General features: G+C 43.4%; 1 protein-coding gene and 1 pseudogene across 2 annotated transcripts in view; one reads left to right on the forward strand and one right to left on the reverse strand.

The window, feature by feature from the left end:
- The window catches only part of LOC139022203 (histone chaperone ASF1B pseudogene), a 51,854-nt pseudogene extending 40,653 nt beyond the window's left edge, over nt 1–11,201 (reverse strand).
- A 3,734-nt stretch (nt 11,202–14,935) lies between these two features.
- The window catches only part of VCL (vinculin), a 110,788-nt gene continuing 104,216 nt past the window's right edge, over nt 14,936–21,507 (forward strand). The window contains exon 1 of one of the 2 annotated variants that reach the window (XM_070433033.1): nt 14,936–15,226. In XM_070433033.1, the coding sequence (XP_070289134.1) occupies nt 15,059–15,226 (168 nt within the window). In that variant the 5' untranslated portion in view covers nt 14,936–15,058. The remainder of the gene's footprint in view (nt 15,227–21,507) is intronic. The other variant, XM_070433034.1, reaches the window with a different exon arrangement.

Consider the following 21,507-nt stretch of genomic DNA (forward strand, 5'->3'; position numbering starts at 1 on the left):
GGTTTTCTAATATGATCATTCCTTGTAGATTTATTGGGTAGGATAAAATTTTTATTTCTCTCTAATTAATTAATTAATATCAATATGGACTTAGGATTTCTCTATTACTTACAGGGTTACAATCTGTTATTAATGTTGTTTATTTTGTTCCAGACTTGGCCAACCCCTTCAAGCTGCTTGCTGTGTCTTGTGGACAAGTCCCCATCAGTCTTTGAAAACTTCTTTACTTTCTCGTGTCATCAAATGTTACAAACTCATCTTGTATTTTCCCTGTTTCCAGTCTGGAGTCAGCCATTTCTTTAAGGAGCCCTGGGTCTTTTTAGCGGAGAATAATATCTAGAAACAAGGATCTAAATCTACTCATTCCTATAGGACTACCATTACTTCTAGACCCTCTCAGTGAACAGAGCTAGAACACACACACACACACACACACACACACACACACACACGTGTGCACAAACTATGTCTGTCTAATCAGACTATGAGAATGATATCTCCAACTCCTGTGCAAGCCCCAGAGTCTAATATAGACTTCCTAGTTTCTATATTTGTAACTCCTTTATCTGACCGTGAGAAATCTGTACTTATTTATTTACTTAACCCCCTGACATGACTACCTCCACCCCTGCCTGTGTACCAGTAGAAAAGCTCGGCCCCAATGAAAAGGAAGAGAAAAGGGTTTTTTGTGTTTGTTTGTTTTTTCAGTGTATCAGAAACGTAAGCAATATATAGCAGACATTTATGTATATTCAACTATTTTGACCAAGCATTTTCTTAAGTAACAAAAAGGACATGCCAGTTTGCTTAAAACTCCATATGTTATCATTGACAAAGATTTTAGCAAACTGGATTTCAGGGGCATTTCTGAAAGCAGTGAAAAGGCTTGAGACAGAACTAGAAAGAGCTGGGTTTAATTTCTGTGTCTAAGACTACGGTAGTGCAGGAACTTTGGGTAAATTTCCTAACTTCTTTGAAATATAGTTTCCTCTTCTGCAAAATGGAGATGAATGAAAGACATTATTGATTTTAGTATCAAGTGAGACAATGTATGTACACTACCATATCAGAGGTAATTATAAGAATCTTTTTTTTTTTTAAATATATTTTATTGATTTTTTACAGAGAGGAAGGGAGAGAGATAGAGAGAGTCAGAAACATCGATGAGAGAGAAACATCGACCAGCCGCCTCCTGCACATCTCCCACTGGGGATGTGCCCACAACCCAGGTACATGCCCCCGACCGGAATCGAACCTGGGACCCCTGAGTCCGCAGGCTGACACTCTATCCACTGAGCCAAACCGGCTTCGGCAATTATAAGAATCTTTAGAAAATGTAGTAAAATAAAAATAAAACCTCTTTTTATAAAGCAAAATGTGTAATGGTCACACAATGAAGAGAAAACAAGAGCTCTCTTGGGAAATATAGTAATGCTAGAGGCCCGGGGCACGAAATTCCTTCATTGGGGGCAGGGGTCCCTCACCCCGGCCTGCACCTTCTCACAACCCGGGGCTGCTGGCTCCTAACCACTTGCCTGCCTGCCTGATCGCCCCTAACCACTCTGCCTGCCTCCCTCATCACCCCTAACCACTCTGCCTGCCTGCCTGATCGCCCCTAACTGCCTCTTCCTTGGCCCCCGCAGCCACGGCTTCATCCAGAAGGATGTCCGGAAGGTCGTTTGGCTGTCCAGTCTAATTAGCATATTATGCTTTTATTATTATAAATAATTATCCATGATACCCCAATACAATACTATGCTGTTCTCAAAATGAGTTTCCAAATAAAAATACTAAATGTGTACCTAATACTGGAGGGTGTGTTTGGGGGTGGTGAAAAAAGAGAAACAACACCCCTCTTCTTTGGGTAATATTTTAAAATATTGATTTCAGAGAGAGGAAGGGAGAGAGATAGAAACATCAATGATGAGAGAATCATCAATTAGCTGCCTCCAGCACATCCTCTTCTGGGAATTGAGCCGAAACCCAGGCATGCAACCTGACTGGGAATCGACCATGACCTCCTGGGTCATAGGTCAACGCTCAACCACACTGGCCAGGCTTCTTTGGGTGATTTTAATGCCTTGATCTTCTTCCTAAGCTGGTGCAAATCAGTTAGTATAGTCTTTCTTCCCTCTTCTCAGATCAGGGATATAGATAAGAGAGGGGAACAGCAATCAGGGCTCTTCTGAGTGCAGATGGATGAATCCTATTTAACTTAACTTATTGGTTTCTATATTTGGATGGTTGAGGCCAAGCTCTGCCTTTAAGCTCAAGTGACTCAGGGGCTCAAACAACAGGCCAAATCTCTCCTGCATTCCCTTGCTTTGGACCTGGCTTCGTTCAGTGGGTTGACCTCATTTTTTTCCTACTCTAGATTGGCCTCTGGGGGAAATGGCTCCAACAACTCCAATTTCACATCTTTCAAGTTTAGTAACTCTAATAGAGAATCTCTCTCTCTCTCTTTCTCTCTCTCTTTCTCTCTCTCTCTCTCTCCATCAATTTCAGGGAAAGATTTTGATTGCCTCTGCTGGGGTTATGTGCCTACTCTTGAATGGTTGACTGTAATTAAAGAGGTGGGATACTACGATTGGTCGATCCTGGGTCATATTCATTCCACTCTGGTAATAGTGAGGGAAATAATTAGAGAAAAGAGGTAACAATAATTAAGAGCCCTACAGGTCATATGAAGTAGGAGAGGAATTCTCTAAAGCAAATGGTGTGTATGTTAACAGAAGAATAGAATAAACACGTTGAGCATTCAATGCGGTAGCTCTCAGAAGGTAAAAGGCAGAGCTCGATATAGATTTTTCTACCTTTGGTCTTTTCTGTGTTTCAATTTCTTGGGCTAATAACTACAACTTGCTTAAGCTGATGATATTATTTTTCTTTAACCCCAAACGACATGATAACATCCTTATTATATTTTTCTTACAGTATTTGAAGTTACTGCTCTCTTTCCAGACCCCTTTGGGTTAATTTTAAAGCCCTAATCAAGTTTCTTTAACTTTTCTAAGTAGCAGATGGCTTTAACCAAAGTCTATATAGAAAAGAAATAAGAACAAAGGCAATGATTTAGGCTTCTCTTATTGATTTATTCTTCTTGACCTGGAGAACAGAAAAGAGATAGAAAGGAAGGGCGAAAAAGACAACGCATTTGCTCTCTCTTCTTTGGCTCGCTTAGTATTGATGAAGAAGAGGAGTGCTCCTTGGGTGGTCCCAGAGCTCTAAACATCTTTTGGCCCAAGGGCAGATAATGATAATACTCAGGTAGAGTATTATTGTTATTTTCTTTACTTTTTAATAATAGCCATGCTAACAGATGTGAAGTCGTATCTCTATTTTGAGGTGCCTTGTTTGGATCTGTTTTGCAGTCAACAAAGAATAGCCACAAAGAACAGAATCTTGGGCTACTACAGGTCTCAGATTCGCCCAGGGTTGCAGGGGCAGAGGACCTACCCCTCCAATCTATCTGTGCGATCCTGTCTTTGTGCTTTGGGCCCCTGCCTTAATGAACGATTGGACCTTACATAATATGACAGATAATTGCTCTCTGGGTTTCATCTCAATTCCCTATGGCAACACTATTAGTGGCTTAATTCAACCACCACTCCTAACTAACCCTTTCTCCTTCCTCCTTCCATTTCAGAGGTTGTAAAAGCAAGCCACTCACTTTATAGCCTCCCGACTCAGCTAAAAGACTTAAGTAGAAGTCTCCTGAGGAGCTTCTAGGCAAGTTTCCCCCTCACTGATAGATGAATAGAAACACTTTAAGAAGAAGTCTCCTTGAGGCAATAAACATTAGGATGAAAAGTCCAACTACCAAGTACAGTAGATTGAAGATTGAAAAGAGCTGGAATCCTTGAAGACCAATCAGCTGAATGAAAGTCACCCACTGTCGATCTCCAGCCTTCATGTGAGCACAGTAAACGCCTATTTGTGTATTCTTCCCTACATATTTACTATTTATCATTTCTCGGTTTCTGTGAAGGATTGGTTCCAGGACCCCCATGGTTACCTAAATCCTCAAATGTTCAAGTTCTTATTTAAAATGATGTCGTATTTGCATATAAGCTACATAATCCTCCAGTATACTTTAAATAACCTCTAGATCACTTATAATGCCTAATATAATGTAAATGTTACTTATAACACCTAATACAATATAAATGGTTGTTCTACTGTATTGTTTAGAGAATAATGACAAGAAAACAAAATCTGCCCATGTTTAGTACAGACACAACCATTGTAGGCCTGACTACATAGTACATAGCACACATCAGCAACAATGTAACATTCCCCCCCAAATATTTTTAATCCGTGATTGGTTGAATTGGCAGAACTCAGGAATATGGAGGCCAACTGTACTCTTTATTCCTTTGTATAGATATAATTTTCATTTTGTCTGAATGACTTCCTTTAACATTCCTTGTATGCACATCTACTAGTGAAAACTTTTTCAGCTTTCTATATCTGAAAAATTTGCTTTCATTTTTGAAAGATGTTTTCATTAGGCATAGAATTTGAAGTTGACAGTTTTTCTTTCTTTCAGTATTTTAAAGAGCTCACTCTATTAATTTCTGACTTTCATTGTTTATAATGAGAAGTCTGATGTTATTCTTATTTTTGTTGCTCTCTATATAAAGTTTTGTTTTTCTCTGGCTGCTTTTTTATTTTTCATCATTTTTAAATAATAATTCTTTATTGTTGAAAGTATTACATATGCCCTCCTTTTCCCCCCATTAACCCCTTCTAGCCCTCCCCACCCTACCCTGTCCCCAGGCCCTTACCACCCCATTTTCTGTGGTCATAGGCCTTGCATATATGCATACAAGGTTCTTGGTTGATTACTTCCCACCCACCCTCCCCCGCCTTCCCTCCATGCTTCTGTTCCATGCTTCCATGTTTTCTCTCTCTCTGTGTGTGTGTGTGTGTGTGTGTGTGTTTTAAGAAAAAATGTTTTTATTGATTTCAGGGAAAGGAAAGGAGAAGGGGAGAGAGATAGAAACAGCAATGATGAGAATCATCCATTGGCTGCCTCCTGCAGGCCCCCTACTGGGGACCGAGCCCAAAACCTGAATATGTATCCTGACTGGGAATCAAACTAGGGACCTCCTGGTTCACGGGTTGATGCTCACCACTGAGCCACACTGGCCAGGCATTTTTTTAAACTTTGTAATAATAGCCATCCTAACAGATGTGAAGTGGTATCTCAATGTGGTTTTGACTTGCATTTTCCTGAAGATTAGTGATATTGAACATCTTTTTATGTACCTGTTGACCATTTGGATTTTTTCTTTAGAAAATGCAATCCCACTTCTGGTTATATATCCAAAGGAAATGAAATCTAGATCTAGAAGGGCTATCTAAACTCGCATGTTCATTGAAGCATTATTCACAATAGCCAAGACATGGAAACAACCTAAGTGTCCGTTGAAGGATAAAGAAAATATGTATATGTATATAGTGGCATATTATTCAGCCTTTTTTTAAAAAAGAAAATTCTGCCATTTGTGACAACATGGATGAACTGGAGGACCTTATGCTAAGTGAAATAAGCCAGACACATGAAGATAAATACTTCATGATCTCTCTTATATGTGGAATCTAAAATAGTCAAACTCATAGAAATAGACTAGAAGGGTGGTTACCAATGGATGGGATGGAGGAGTGATGGGAGAAAGGGGGCATACAGGTCAATCAGGTACAAATAATTATGACATGAATAATCTGGAGACCTAATGGTACAGCATGGTGATTATAGTTAACTAGAGGCCCAGTGCACAAAATTTGTGAACTGGGGGTGGAGGGGAGGTGGGTCCCTCAGCCCAGCCTGCACCCTCTCACAGTCCGGGACTCCTCAGGGGATGTCTGCCTGCTGGCTTAGGCCCAATCCCCCCAAGGGGTCCCGGCAGGCGGACATCCCTCTTGCAGTCCGGGACCCCTCGCTCCTTACCACCTGCCTGCTTGATGCTCTTTACCGCTAGGCTTGCTGCATCTCCCCGTGGTGGGGAGGGACTGTGGGAAGACTCCAGAGGCATGTCCAGCCTGTCTCGCTCAGGCCCGATCAGCCAAGCTAACCTACTGATCAGAGCATCTGCCCCCTGGTGGTCAGTGCACATCATAGTGAGTGGTTGAGTGGCCTTAACATATCATTAGCATATTATGCTTTAATTGGTTGAATGGCCGACTGGACAACCGGACACTTAGCATATTAGGCTTTTATTATATAGGATAATAATGTATTGTATACTTGAAATTTTCTAAGAGTAGATTTTAAGTATTCTCACCACACACCCACAAAAAAATGGTAACTATATGAGGTGATGGGTATATTAATTAGTTTGACTGTGGTAATCATTTCACAACATATATGTTTATAAAAACATCATGTTGTAGCCTGGCTGGTGTGGCTCAGTGGTTGAGCATCAACCTATGAAATCAGGAGGTCAGGGTTCAATTCCTGGTCAGGGCATATGCCTGGGTTGTGGGCTCGATCCCCAGTAGGGGGCATGCAGGAGGCAGCCGATCAGTGATTCTCTCAACATTGATGTTTCTGTCTCTCTCTCCCTCTCCCTTCCTCTCTGAAATCAATAAAAATATATTAAAAATAAATAAATAAATAAATAAATAAATATTTTAAAAAATCATGTTGTAGCCCTAGCTGTTTTGGCTCAGTGGTTGACCATCAGCCTAAGGCAGTGATGGCGAACCTTTTGAGCTCAGCGTGTCAGCATTTTGAAAAACCCTAACTTAACTCTGGTGCCGTGTCACATATAGAAATTTTTTGATATTTGCAACCATAGTAAAACAAAGACTTATATTTTTGATATTTATTTTATATGTTTAAATGCCATTTAACAAAGAAAAATCAACCAAAAAAATGAGTTCGCGTGTCACCTCTGACATGCGTGTCATAGGTTCGCCATCACTGGCCTGAGGACTGAAGGGTCCCAGGTTCAATTCCAGTTAAGGTCACATACCTAGGTTGCAGGCTTGATCCCCAGCCCCAGTAGGGGTGCATGTGGGAGGCAACTAATCAATGACTAATCTGTCAGTCTCTCCCCCTCCCTTCCACTCTGTCTAAAAAATCAATGGGAAAACTATCCTTGGGTGAGGATTTAAAAAAACCCACAGAAAACCCCCCACCACATCATGTTGTGCACCACACACACACACACACAAGTTTTATTTGTTAATTATACCTCAATAAAGCTGGGGGGGGGGAAGAAAAGAGAAGAATCACTTTGTTTTCAAAGAGGCGGAGGAAGTGGTTTTGGCTTTGGGTGTGGGTGAAAGGTGGGGTGTTGTACATGCAGCATTCGGCGAAGGGAAGGAAGAAATGATTGAGCCACTGTGAGGTTTCGATGTGGGGACAGTGTGGGGAAGGGGCTGGTCAGGGGGCCTACACAGAGAGGAGGCACCTTTGTGGCGAGCTGGGGGAATACAGCCTACCAGCTGTAAGTTCACTGGGCTTCAGGCGCACTGGAGTGTCCTGAGCAGGTGGAAGTAAATCCTTAGACACACAACCAGTATAGAGCAGCGCAAGAAGTAATCGGGACGAGGGCACAGAAATACGGCGAGAAACAGCCTCCCACCTAAATACAGAAGACAGGTCTTATATCCAGCTCTGCCCTGGACTACCACGTCCTCAAACTGTACTCACACTGACAGTTGCTACTATGTCTCAATTTCCCCATCTGTGCAATAAAAGAGGTTTGTACTTCTCCTTTCCTACCTACCTCAGAGAATTACTGTGGACTTAAAAGGTTCTAACGTTTCCCATGCCAGGCGGCATTGTGGCCATTACCAAAAACCCTTCCCCAGTTATTTCTGACTGAGAAATGCTAACGTTTTGCATATCTTACAACATTCCCTCTTATTTGTGTGTCCTTTAAACTAATCGCTTGACAAAGAGAAGTGCTGAGCTAGCCACACCACGAGCGAAAGTCCCACAGTCTTCACCCTCTGCAGGTTATCATCTGTGGCAGTTTCCCTTCTCGCCCTTGTCTTCGAGTCGCATGAATATTTATTTGTGTCTGACTAATTTAATCGCTGTCCCGGAACACGCTCCCACCTCCAGGCCTTACTCATTCTGGAATGTCTGCTGTCTTGCCTGCCTAACCAAATATTATTCTTCCTTCGAGGCCAGACGTAGCTCCGCTGTCCCATAAGCCCCTTCTTACCCTCAAGCCCAGGGAACTTGACCGCTTGGGCTCGAACACGGCATTGTGACTTAGTTCCATGATGGTTCTTAGTTTACTGCAGGCTGTGAAGTGTCCTTTCTCTCTCTGGCAACATTCACTGGATGCTTATGATGGACTAAGTGCTTTGTATTCAATGAGATTAAAAAAAACACCATTATTGTCCTCCTTTTGGAGGTGAGAAAACCCAAGCTTTGTAACCTGTCAAGTGACAAACTGACACCGTGTGGCTAAGTGCCCGGCTCTACCTCTGAGGTTCCCATTCTGTGGAGAAAGCGCTGCCCAGATACTGAGGAACATCCAGCCATCTCTGTAAGAGGCAGGAGAGACATGCAAAATGGTCACATAATAGAAGGACAATTGTGGTAAGTGTGATGAAGGAGAAAGAATTTGTACAAACAGCTCCAGCCTGGGACTTGTGGTGAGAAGACATAAATGACTAGGCCAGTGATGGCGAACCTATGACATGCGAACTCATTTTTTTTTGGTTGATTTTTCTTTGTTAAATGGCATTTAAACATATAAAATAAATATCAAAAATATAAGTCTTTGTTTTGCTATGGTTGCAAATATCAAAAAAATTTCTATATGTGACACGCACCAGAGTTAAGTTAGGGTTTTTCAAAATGCTGACACGCCGAGCTCAAAAGGTTCGCCATCACTGGACTAGAAGAAGTGGGTCTAGAAGGTAGATGTCTCAGCTTTCTATTGTTTTGCTTCTGCTGCTTAAATGACCTCTCCCTACCCACTTATTATTTTACAATTGTACAGGTCAGAAGTTCTGCAAGGTGTGGCCGGGTTCTCTGCTTAGCATCACAAGGCTGAAATCAAGGTGTCGAATGGATGAGTTCTGGGGGAAACCTGTTTCCGAGATCATTCTTCTTGTTGGCAGAAGTCAGTTCCTTGCTGCTATGGGAACGAGGTCCATTTTCCTGCTGTCCGCCACCAAGGGGCCGCTCTCGGCTCCTAGAGGTGCCTGCATTCCTTGACGGGCGGCCTCCTGCATCTTCACTCCTGCAACAGCTTGTCAAACCCTCCCTGTGCTTCTAATTTGTAACTTCCTCTTCTGTGACCAGCTGGAGAAAACTCTCTGCTTTAAACGGGCTAATGCGGTTAGGTCAGGCCTGACTGGATACTCTTCCCATCTTAAATTCAATAATGTCATCTAATTACAGAAGCAAAATCCGTTACATTCACACTCCAGGGGCTTATACCAGGGGTGAGAAATCTAGAGGGATGTCTCAGGCTGTCACCTACCACAAGCAGAGAGAGCTCTCCAGTGAGAAAGAGTGTCGGCAAAGCTCCAAAGTGGAAGTCCAACAGGGATTACAGGAGATTGTAAGCACGTCCGTCGGTGACTGCTCCGATGATAATAATAATAATAGCTCCCTTTACACAGATCCTATGAGGGTCATATGTCACTTTTACAAGAAAGGAGTTCAGGCAGAGAGAAGGCAGCCACTTGCCAGAGGCCCAGCCCAATCAAGTTGTAAAGTTGGGATTTTGGCTTGAGCTCTGGATGACTCTAGCTTGTCTCCTCTGCACGGTTTGACCCACCTGCCTGTGGGTCTGGGTGGGAAGCAGAAGGTAAGGTTGGTCAGAGGTCAGACTGTGACGGGTATTGATGTTCCATGTGTAACGGGTGCCACAGAAGATTTCAGACGGTGCATATCGGGGGGGCGGGCGGGGAAAAGAAGTGGATATGGATATGGATGGAGGGGACACATGGTCTGGGTGGGCAATGGTGTAGAGTAGGTCCTCACTTAACATCATTGATAGGTTCTTGGTGATTCTGACTTTATGCAAAAGGACCTATAATGAAACCAATTGCACCGTAGGCTACTTGATATAAAGTAGAGTTTCCATGGCATATTTCTGGCCACAAAAATGTTTCCAAATTTCTAAATAGAGACCCAAACACCTCTAATATTAAACATTGAAATAAATGTGAGTTCTGCATACATTTAAGAAAGATTAATAAAAGCAAGTAAGATAATGATTTTCCCACCCATTCATTCCAGTTTAGGTTGCAGGGGGCCGGAACCTATTCCGGCAGCTCAGGTGCAAAGCAGGTACCCACCCTGGACAGGACAAGATCCCACTGCAGGGCGCACTCGCACATACAGCATGCTCACTCAGACCGGGACAACTTAGACCCGCAAGTCACCTCACTTGCACATTTTTGGGATGTGGGAGGACAGTGGAGTACCTGGAAAACCCACACAGACTCAGGGAGAACGTGCCAACTCCACACAGACAGAGGCCCTAACTGGAAATCGCCCCCTCCTCCCCCCCATCAATGTTGTAACAGAACAACATTAAATGAAATGATGTCATTCGAGGAGGTTAATAAGGCCAGCCAGGAGGAGCCTGGATTAGAAGACTGGATATGTTGCAGTTAAAAAGACTATTGCATGATCAGTTCTCTGACTCTTACTGCCAATTTGTAGGAAATACATGGGACACAAGAACATGTTAAACTGCACATAAGTATATGATCAGCAAAGTGGAGGCAGAGTGAGGATTACAGGGAAATAAAATCACATATAGTTCCATCATTCAAGTGTTAAATGTGTTCTAAGATTGCCAGTGGATGCCTGAAACCATGAATAGTACCGAATCCTCTACTATGTTTTTCTTATACATACCAATAATAAAGCTTAATTTATAAATTACACAAGATGTTAACACTAAGTAATAATAAAATAGAGCAATTATAACAATATGCAGGGTGGGGCAAAAGTAGTTTTACAGTTGTTCGTATGAAAAATAATACAATTCTTGTAAGGATCCAAGAATAAACTCTGTATTTCACATATAACTGTAGAGCTACTTTTGCCCCATCCTGTACTGTAATAAAATTATGTGGCCTTTCTCTCTTTCACACACACACACACACACACACACACACACACAATATCTTACTGTATTGTACTCACCCTTCTTCTTCTTCTTCTTCTTCTTCTTCTTCTCCTTCTTTTTATTGTTTAAGTATTGCATCTCACCCTTCTTCTTGTGATGATGTGAAATAATGAAATGTACACTCGATGAGATGAAGTGAGGGGAATGAGAGGTTATTAAGTAAAATAAGGATTAGTTGGCCGAAACCGGTTTGGCTCAGTGGATAGAGCATCGGCCTGCGGACTGAAAGGTCCCGGGTTCGATTCTGGTCAAGGGCATGTACCTGGGTTTCGGGCACATCCCCAGTGGGAGATGTGCAGGAGGCAGCTGATCGATGTTTCTCTCTCATCGATGTTTCTAACTCTCTATCTCTCTCCCTTCCTCTCTGTAAAAAATCAATAAAATATATTAAAAAAAAAAAAAGGATTAGTTGAACTCAAGCACTGTGATACTGTGACAATCCATCTGACAACCTCCACAGCTACTAAGTGACAAAGGAGTTGGTAAGGATGACTCACATCTGGGTGGGACAGAGTGAAACACTGAAAGAATTTTTCACACTGTTCAGAATGACACACAATTTAAAACTTATAAATTGTTTATTTTTGGAATTTTTAAAAAAATATTTTGGACCTGCAGTTGACCTTGGGTAACTGAAACTGCGGAGAGCAAAAACGGTGGAGACGTGGGTGAGACTGTTTATCTCCATGTGAAATAATGAGCAGAGAAGACAAGCGTGGGAGCCGTGTGAGGACGAGGCAAAATTTTTATTAGTTTTGATGAGGGTCTCCAAAAGGAATGGAAGTTCCTAGGTAGCTGCTTAGTAATTAAAAGTCAGTCCTGGTCAGAACTGGGTTACCAGCTATGTCACTTAGGGCCGAGTCATGGGTGTGCAATCAGTGTAGTTACGTGGGACCTAGAGCTACACATTGGGGTCTAAGGCTCTGCAGTCACTGTTTTGATTCTTTATAATTTTATCTCTGAGTATTTTAGAAGTCCAGTGGGATAATGGAACATGCACTTGGAGCCTCATCTTTTGCTTAGTCCTGTCTCCAATCATCTCCCTTGGATGGGTTTTCATCTGCTTGCTTGACCCCATCCCTGTCCAGTGACCACTGCTGTCCTCTGTTCTGTCTTGGGGCAGGGCTCCATGTGTGCTACCCATGATGTCTAGGCGTGAGGCAAGAAGGTGGCCATTCTCAACCCAAGCTTTCAATGCCCCAGGATGAGTCTCTTGCCCTCCCTCCAGTGTGGAGGTTGCAATACCTTTGGAAGTCACCTATTTGCTGTGGGTTGGGGAGGCAGGCCTGTAAGGAGGGGAGATGTCTGGCTTAGCCTCTTTGTCCCTAGCAGGGAATCTCATGTCAGGCCAGCAGCTGGCAGGATGGGTCTTCAGGCAACCAGGCATGGGCCACCGAGTTCCTGTGGGGGAGTCTGTATTTACCACAAAGGTATTCCCCTGCCCAGGAAGTGCCACATTAAATAGCAAATAAAAAAATACCATAAAAGCCCTGGTCGGTTTGGCTCAGTGGATGGAGCGTCAGCCTGCAGCCTGAACGGTCCTGGGTGCGATTCCGGCCAGGGGCACATGCCCAGGTTGCGGGCTCGATCCCCAGTGGGGAGCGTGTGGGAGGCAGCCAATCAATGATTCTCTCTCATCATTGATGTTTCTCTCTCTCTCTTTCTCCCTCTCCCTTCCTCTCTGAAATCAATAAAATAAATATATTTAAAAAAATACCATGACAGGTTGAGAGAGATAATACCAAAGAAAGGAACAAGGTTTATACTGTAGTATCTTTAACAGCACCGTTTCCCTGCTTTTTGAACAAGCAATCCACATTTTCATTTTGTATTGGGCCCCACAAATTGAGTAGTTGGTAATCTTTCTTGTTTGTTTGTTTTGCTAATCCTCACCCAAGGATATTTTCCATTGATTTTCAGAGGCAGAGGAAGGGAGAGGGAGAGATAGAGAGAAACACCAATGTGAGAGAGACACATCGATTGGTTGCCTCCTGCATGCACCCTGACCAGGGCCTGGGAACCTGCAACCAAGACACGTGCCCTTGACTGGAACCAAACTGGGGATCTTTCAGTCCGAGGGCCACCACTCTAACCACTGAGCAACTGGCTAGGGCCAGTAGTTGGTAATCTTAAACAAAGGGTTTATACAGTGCCTAGAATTTAGAAAGTACCAAATAAATGTTATTTTAAAATAGAGTTATAGAAATACATTGCCTACAAGGATATGAAAGCTGTAACAAAAGAGTGAAAATAAAGGAAAGGAGGCTTGGGTTTGGGTGAAAAAGGTAAAGCGATTAAGCAGTACAAATTGATAGTTATAGAATAGCCACAGAGATGTGGGTTATAGCATAGGGAATATAGTCAATAACACCCTATGAATATGTGTGGGGCGAGGTGGGCACTTGGGGCAGTGCTGGGGGGGGGGGAGTGCGGGGGGGGGAGGGGGGCCCACTCTGTAGGATATGTGATTTTCTGGCTGCTTTACTCTACATCTGAAACTGATACAGAGTGATGCTGAATGTGAATTGTAATTGAAAAATTAAAAAATGAATACAAAGTGAAGGTATTATGAAAAGGAAAAGTACAGGATTTGGCAAATGCACAGCAGAAAAGGGATATATATTACCCGGTAAAAATAACTTCAGAAAATACACAGAACAGCTCACACATAGTTTAGCCTTTTGTGAAATGTGGGCCCTTGAGAAATATTTTCATTTGAACTGAGCATCTTCTGCTTGGAGGTATTGGTGAAAGTGTTTCATTTTGGAATGAGGAAGCAAGGGCGGAAGAGAATTTGAGGTGAGGAAGACATTTACAAGATGTCTTAAACACTGTGTGCTGTGAGAGCAACCTGTAATTTGATTTTATCTATCAAAATGTAAAATGAACACACTTTAGCATTTTCACTTCCCTTCTAGGTATCTGTCCTAGATCAATACGACATGTGTACAACACAGAGGCAAGTTCAATGATGGCCATGCAGAATTGTTTTTTAATATTGAAAAGCAGAATCCAACCTAAATGCCCACCACTGGGAAATTGTTTGATTTCATGCAATGAAATACCATGCAGCCCTTAAAAAAAGAAGGAGGTAGAAAGATAACCAGGGGATTTTTAATTAAGAGGAAAAAAGATCGAGTTCCAGGAAAACGTTTAATCCCATTTATTTTGAAAATATGTATGTACAAAAACACACACACATACAGATAGACAAAGGTCTACAAAGCGACACACCAAACTGTTAATAGTATCCTTGAGGAGGAGAGTGGGTGGAGTGTCTGTGAATGAATGGGACGCTCATGTTCCAGTCTGTGCACTTCTGTTGTTTGCATGTTTTTCTAAAAATGTTTCCACGTCCTGCTAAGAGGGAGCGGAGTGAGTATTTTGAGGGCCTCTTGTTGGGAAGGGGACGAGCAGACAGACCGGTGGCTCCCGGGTCTCAGCCCGCTGCAGCCAGCGGGAGGTGAGGCCCCGCCCCCTGAGGTGACTCCGCAGAGGGGCGGAGTTCCGCGGAACCCGGCCGGAGGCGGCCCGGGGGCGGGGCCACCGATCCCGCCGCACGCCCGCTCCCACCATGCCCTTATAAGGCGCGCCCGGCGTTAGGGTTTGGGAATCCGGTCGCCATCCCCGCGGCGCAGCCCAATCCCAGGCCCCTCCCTTGGGAATGGGGGCGGGGCTGGGCGGGATCTCGTTGGCGCGGGGCCGGGGGCGGAGCATCTCCAAGTCGGACCAATAGGAGTGGCAGCCCGGGTCTGAGCGGCGCTGCCATTGGGAGCGGCGACGCGAGGGGGGCGGGGCGCCCGTGAGGCTGGTAACGCCGAGGGAAGCCCGGACTCTAGTCGCGGCTCAGAGTCTGTCTGTCCGCGGGTTCCCGGCCCCGCTGTTCCCAGTTAGTTCTCTGTAGCCCGCGGTTCGCCGCCCCGCTCACCGCCGCGATGCCGGTGTTTCACACGCGCACGATTGAGAGCATCCTGGAGCCAGTGGCGCAGCAGATCTCGCACCTGGTGATCATGCACGAGGAAGGCGAGGTGGACGGCAAAGCCATCCCTGACCTCACCGCGCCCGTGGCCGCCGTGCAGGCGGCCGTCAGCAACCTCGTCCGGGTGAGCGCGCTGGGCCTGGGGTGGGGAGCGGAACCGGGCGGGAGGCGTTCCCGGTCCGCCTGGAGGCTCCCCTTTGCCCACTCGCAGCCTGTGGCTTTGCACCTGGGCTCTGGAGCCGGACGGCCACGGGTTCGAACCCAGACTCCCTCGCGCTGTGACCTTGAGCATGCCTCTGAGCCTCTTTGGGCCTCAGTTTCCCCATCTGTAAAATGGGGTCAGTCATGATAATGCCTGCCTTGGGGGTTCGTTGTGAAGATTCAGCGAGGCGGTATTATAAAGTGCTCAGCACAGCGTAGGAGCCATACTAAGTGCTTAATAAATGGAAGTTATTTGGCTGAGGGATGGCCCCTTTCACGCTGAAGCAGGCTGTCGCCCCTCACGCTGACAGCCGTCCTCTCGGCTCCGTTTTAGGCCTCCCCTGTCTGGCCTATGGGCTGAGGGGCTCCCCTAACTAATTCCTTCCCTTTCCTTCCTGGGATTCCAGCGCCACGCCGTTCTCCTTTTTAATGCGTCTGCCCCTGACCCTGAGACCTGCCTCACCCACCACCCTTCCTTCCCCAGTGCTCCCTGCCGCCGGCCCTTTTGTCCACTTGTCTTCCTGGCTGCTCATCCGTCTGTCTCCTCCTCCCTTCCCGGGCATTCTCCTTCTGCTCACACCCCTGGCACTCTCAGACCCCGTGTAATTTCTTTACGTAGTAATTCATGGCCACGAACTAATCCCTTTCGCCGAACCTTGCTGCTGCCTTTCATTTCGTACCCTCCCCTGGCGATTTCCACGTAGCTTTACCTGCTGTCAAACGGCTTCCTCCCATTGGGGCCTCTCCCGACTCCGGGCCCTCCTCTCGGCCCCTCCCCCTGGCGGGAAGCAAGATGGAGCTGCTGGGAGAGGCCTGTGGAGTCTGGGACCCGCGGGGCCCCTGCCAGAGAGCAGGACCGGGGTCCCCCTCCTCCCCAGTCCAGGCTCTCCCGGGTGGCTGCGTGGCGCTGCAGGGTCTGTAGAGCACAGCTGTGATTCACCGCAGGTGATTCCTGCAGAGGCAGGGCCACCTCTGAAGCAGGAAAAGCGGTGCTGAGACCAGTCCCCTCCTCACACTCCTTGGGCCCATCACCCTTTTCCTTCCCTCCCTGGCTGGTGAGTCAGCCTGCTGCTGCCTGTGAGCGACGACTGGACAGGCTTTGGGAAAAGTTCAGTCTAGGGGTTGAGCTCTGTAAATAGTGTGTCAGCGTGGCTGGGAGGCAACTGCGGGCCTGGGTGGGGCTTGGTTACTTATCTGATTAGAGCACTTGACTGCACTAGAGGCACTTTAGCAGCTGAAAGTCTTCACCAGTTTTCAGGGGCCCCTCATCTGTCCACGGCAGTTGAGGACACTGGGAAGCAGGAAGACCTGGAGGAGACACTGTTGACCAACTTTCTGATCTGCCTTCTGTAGAGATGTAGCAAGATTCTATGCAGTAAGCATGTGTTCATTCAGAAGGTCTAGTTCTACATTGTTCTTTTTTTTTATTTTTTATATAGAACCAATTTTAATCTTAAGACTCCAGAGTACATTCCTACGTGGTGTTGTCTAACATGGCTACATTCCAGGCCTCCATTTTTCAACAAATAGGAGACAATGTAAAGAGACAAGGTAATAGTGTCCCTCCAAGGAGTACTTCAGGAAATGAAAGCTTAAAACCATATGTTGCAGTTGGAACAGAGCTATTGTAGTCTAGGGGTTGATATCTGGTTAGGCTATTTAGAGAAAAGTTATTTATGAGGTTCAGGGCATGAATTAATAAGAATTGAGTGTCTGCTGTATAGGGAGCATTGTAATAAGTCAGTGGTTCTCAGGTTGGGCTGTGCATCAGAATCCCCTGTGGGGCTTTTTAGAAATAAAGATGTCTGTCCATCTTCCACCCATTCTTACTGAGGAGCTTTCCCAGGAGGTTGGGTAAAGACCTTTGTATTTTAAACAAGTTCCATAGGTGGGTTGAGATTCACTTTTAGTTAGGAAACACTGTAATAAATACCGTGAGACAAATATGAAGGAATAAGACCCACCAGTTATAAGCTGAACAAAAAATTACATGTATGTAGTTACATACTTCCGAATACATACAAAATAAAGGACCTGACATTGGTGGTAGATATGAATTAGAAAGTGGGGAGAATTGTGGTGACAAATAGTCAATCATGAACAAAAGATACTTGTGAGTAAGTCACTTCCAGGTTACCCCAAGTAGATTGTCTGGATTAGCTTCGGAGGCAAGTTGGAGAGAAATTGGAGAGGGTCAGTGCATGACATACGGGCAGTGTAACAGAAGACCTTATCCAGTAAGATGAACAAAGAGTGGGCGAGAGGATGAGAATAGAGTGAAGGAGATACAGATTGTGTTCTGGAGAGGCCAGAGGACCTACCCGTTGCTTGTTGTTACCAGTGTCACCTGTGGCCCTTAAGTCTGTGCTGCTGCGTATTGCGATGAGTCGTGTTCATGTGTCAGCGTCCCAACTTGATTGTTTCTGGAGAACAGGCCTCGTTTGATATTTCTTTATGTGCTCCTCAGTTCTTCCCCACACACAATGGCTTCATAAATATTGTTGAAGGAAAGAAGGAACTATGGGGAAGGGAGATAAATTAGGGGATTTTAAAAATTGGTTGATCATGAAGAAAATGAGGGCCTGGATTTTTTACTATGGTGGGGAAAATGGAGAAGGAATTAGAAGTGATATATATTAGAAACATAAAATAAGAGGAATTAATAGAGCTTGATAATAGGACTCAGGAAAAAATGTGGTATCACTATAAAATAATGAAACAGACTTTTAAATAAATATTCTGGAATTTATATCATTCAGGTTTCTTTCAGTTACCTTGGGAGGTTATGTCCTTATTTCACTGCTTCTGTTTGGGAATTCCTTACGGATTATATACATAAATATGTCAAATCAGTCTTGTTTTATTTTGGTCATGAAAGTTTTTCCCAAAGTGGGCATTCCTTAGCCCTGCTACTTCATGGACCATTCTTGAGTCTAAATGACTTTTGGATATTTCAAAAATTAATATTTATCAGGTGAAAATGAAATTCTCAATTGTTAAGCAGTCATCATCCACTTATTAAATAGGTTATTTATTGAGACCCTTTTTAATGTCAAAGTGATAAGTTGATACTGGGCAGAATAAGTATAATACTGGACTGGAAGTCCAAGGTGGCCCTCCGGAAGTGAAGGACGATAGAAGTTCCAAGAAATGTGACATTACTTTTCAGGAGAGCATGCGGAAGGCTTCATGGAAGATGTAACATTTAAACTGGTCTTAAAGTTAGGTGGGATTTGAACATTTAAAGATGTGATAGCAAAGGTGTTGCAAGTAGAAAGAACTACCCAAATTGAGACTCTGAGGACCACATTTTGACTTAGGGCATCATTAAGGTAACTCTTTCTTTGGGGTAGACTCATTTGGATTTGTAATTTCATGTATATTTGTTAAACAAAAGTAGTCTGGTCACTTTACTAGTAAATACATATCTATCGCAGCTGAGTCATTACTTTTACTCCATTCTTAGGGAGGGAATATTTATTTACATGTTCCTTTTTCAACTCAGGATCTTGAACAAGATCGTTGTTTAAAGACAATTATATGTAATTCACGTAACATATAATTTGCCCATTTAAAATGTACAATCAGTACAATCTAATCTTAGGACAGTTTTGTCCTCTCAAAAAGAAACCTCATACGCATTAGCAGCCACCCCCACCCCCACCTCTGGACAGCCACCAGTCTACTTTCTGTCTCTCCACAGAGTGTGCCTATTCTGGCCATTTCATATCAATAGAATCATAAAATGTATGTCCTTTGGTTTCTCACTTATTTCTCTTAACACATTTTCAAGGTTTATCCATGGTGTAGTATGTATCAAAACTTCATTCCTCTTTGTTGCTGAGTAATATTCCATTGTATGGAATAAGGCCATTCTAAACACTTGAGAGTGATTCTAATGTACTAATAAAACAATTTTTTTCTTAATACTTTCCTGTCCTAATTTTACAGATGCTGTAGGTCAGAGAAATTAAGTAACCTGCCCATAGTGACACAGCTAGTTAGTGATGAAGTTTAGGCTCAAGAAGAGAAACTCTGTTTCTCTTACTGTGGACCCTGTGCCTCGTTCACTCTACCATTCTACATCCACTTAGAAAAAAGTTGTGAACTATTAGTGGCATTTTTCTACCTAGAATCAGAAGCAAGAGGAATGCTGTTGGTGATAGAGTTTCCATTTGTCTTAGCCCTGGCAAAAGTGTCTGTTTAAAGCCTGGTTTTGGCCTGGCCTGTGTGAAGGGCCTATATGAAAGGAATGATGTGAAGGTAGGGTTCTGTTTCAGCGACATTCAATTTCATAGCATTTCTTTCTTTTTAATTAAGAAATAAGAGTAGGTACAGGTCAGCACAAAAGTATTTATGCCTGCAAAACAGATAAAGGCTTTTTATAGTGCATATTGCTGCTTCGCTTGAAGCCTACTAGAACTAAATAGCATTTAAAGAAGGTTTGTGGAGCCTTTGGGAAGTCATGAAGTTTCATTTGAAAAACTTTGTCTCAAGATCAAAAGAGATATAAGAATGGGACAGATGTGAACTTTGTTTCAATAATACTTAATATTTATTCATGTGATTGATAGAACAGAAGAGCTTTAGAGATTTTATGTTTCTATAACTATGTTTATAATTTAATGGAGCCCTGATTTAAATATTTAATATATTACACAGTAGAAAGTTGGGCTTTTCTAAAGCTGTTTTATTTTATTTTAAGTATGTTTTTATTGATTTCTTAGAGAGGAAGGAGAGGAATAGGAAGATGAAAATATTGATGAGAGAGAAACATTGATCGACTGCCTCCTGCACACCCACTACAGGGGATCGAGCCTGCAACCCAGGCATCGAATAATCGGTGACCTTGGTTCCTGGGTCCATGTTCAACCACTGAGCCACACTGGCCGGACCTAAAGCTATTTTATAAGTAGTACTGGTGTAACACTAAGAGGACAAAATAAAAGAGCAAAAGTCCTAAGTATCAACCATAATAAATTGGTTTCTTCTGTTACAGTCCAGGAGTAGGGGGAACATGAATGTAAATACTTTCAGGGGTTGGGACTTATTTGGATTTTAATATTTCTTGTATATTTGTTTAAAAAGTAGTCATTTTATATGCTTTTAAAATTACTGGTCATTTATATTTGTATAAGATGCTTATGTTTCATATGTATCACAATTGAGAGGGTCATTATTTTAAAAGACTTCTGACAACTTTCTGGTCTTTTATTGCACGTTTAAGAAGCGGGTAGGGTGGGAATATCCTCATCCACAGTCTACAGGCCAGCATACTCTCTTGTGACATTCATCAAACCTGGTCAGCGTTTGTCTTCTCCACTAGACGGTAGGTTCCTCCGTGTCAGGGACCATATCTGTTGTATTCATCCCTCTATTTCCAGTGTCAGGCTGGTCATACGTGTGCAATATAACTTTTTTTTTTCTTTTTTTACTAAATGAACATATAGTATTTATTTTTTAGGTACAAAATGTTGTAATAGGAATTTTTGTGCAACAAATATTTCCTGTCCCCAGCTTTCAAACATCTGGTATAGCTGAATTTGAGCAATCTCATCAAATTTATAATGGGCTTTGTCTGAAACAAGTAGAATATATACTAAGAGGGAGGAATGAATGGCCGACTGCCCATTGTTTGAGATAACAGAAGTGTCCATGCTATTCTGGGTTGTGGTTCTCTGTTTCAGAGTCATTTCAGCTATGCAGGCCACTTACTAAATTCATAACATGAAAATATGTTCTTCCTGTCTGAAAGTGTCATTAGGATTTTGTCTTTTTAAATTGGGAGTCTCTTTTTACAGTTTAACCATAAGACCAGGCATTGATATAGTTAGTTGAACCCCTGCTGGTTACAGTGTGGTATCATACTATGAGCCATGAATTCCCCATTAAAAGACCTTTATGTACTTGAACCCCATGGCAGGAAACAAAGATATCATGAAGTTGATCTGCTGCTTTTTTGCTTTCTGGCTGATCTGGGCCCAGCCTTTCCTTTGAACCTTATGTCATGGACATGACAGTGGGGTATATTTTTACATTGTAAGCCAGCATTAGATCTGTATCGAAAGAAGGAGTAGTTCTTAATGAGCAAATGTCAGAGATTAGCAAGGTTTCTCTCTAAAACAATGGAAGGACTTGCTGAGGAAGGACTTGTTCTATCAGTTCATGTTGCTTTCAGGAAGGTCTGCCCTTAAATCGTCCCTA

The sequence above is a fragment of the Myotis yumanensis genome, unplaced genomic scaffold (assembly GCF_028538775.1).
Source record: "Myotis yumanensis isolate MYYU_CA2020_CCGP unplaced genomic scaffold, mMyoYum1.0.hap1 SCAF_13, whole genome shotgun sequence".
Lineage (NCBI taxonomy): Eukaryota > Metazoa > Chordata > Mammalia > Chiroptera > Vespertilionidae > Myotis > Myotis yumanensis.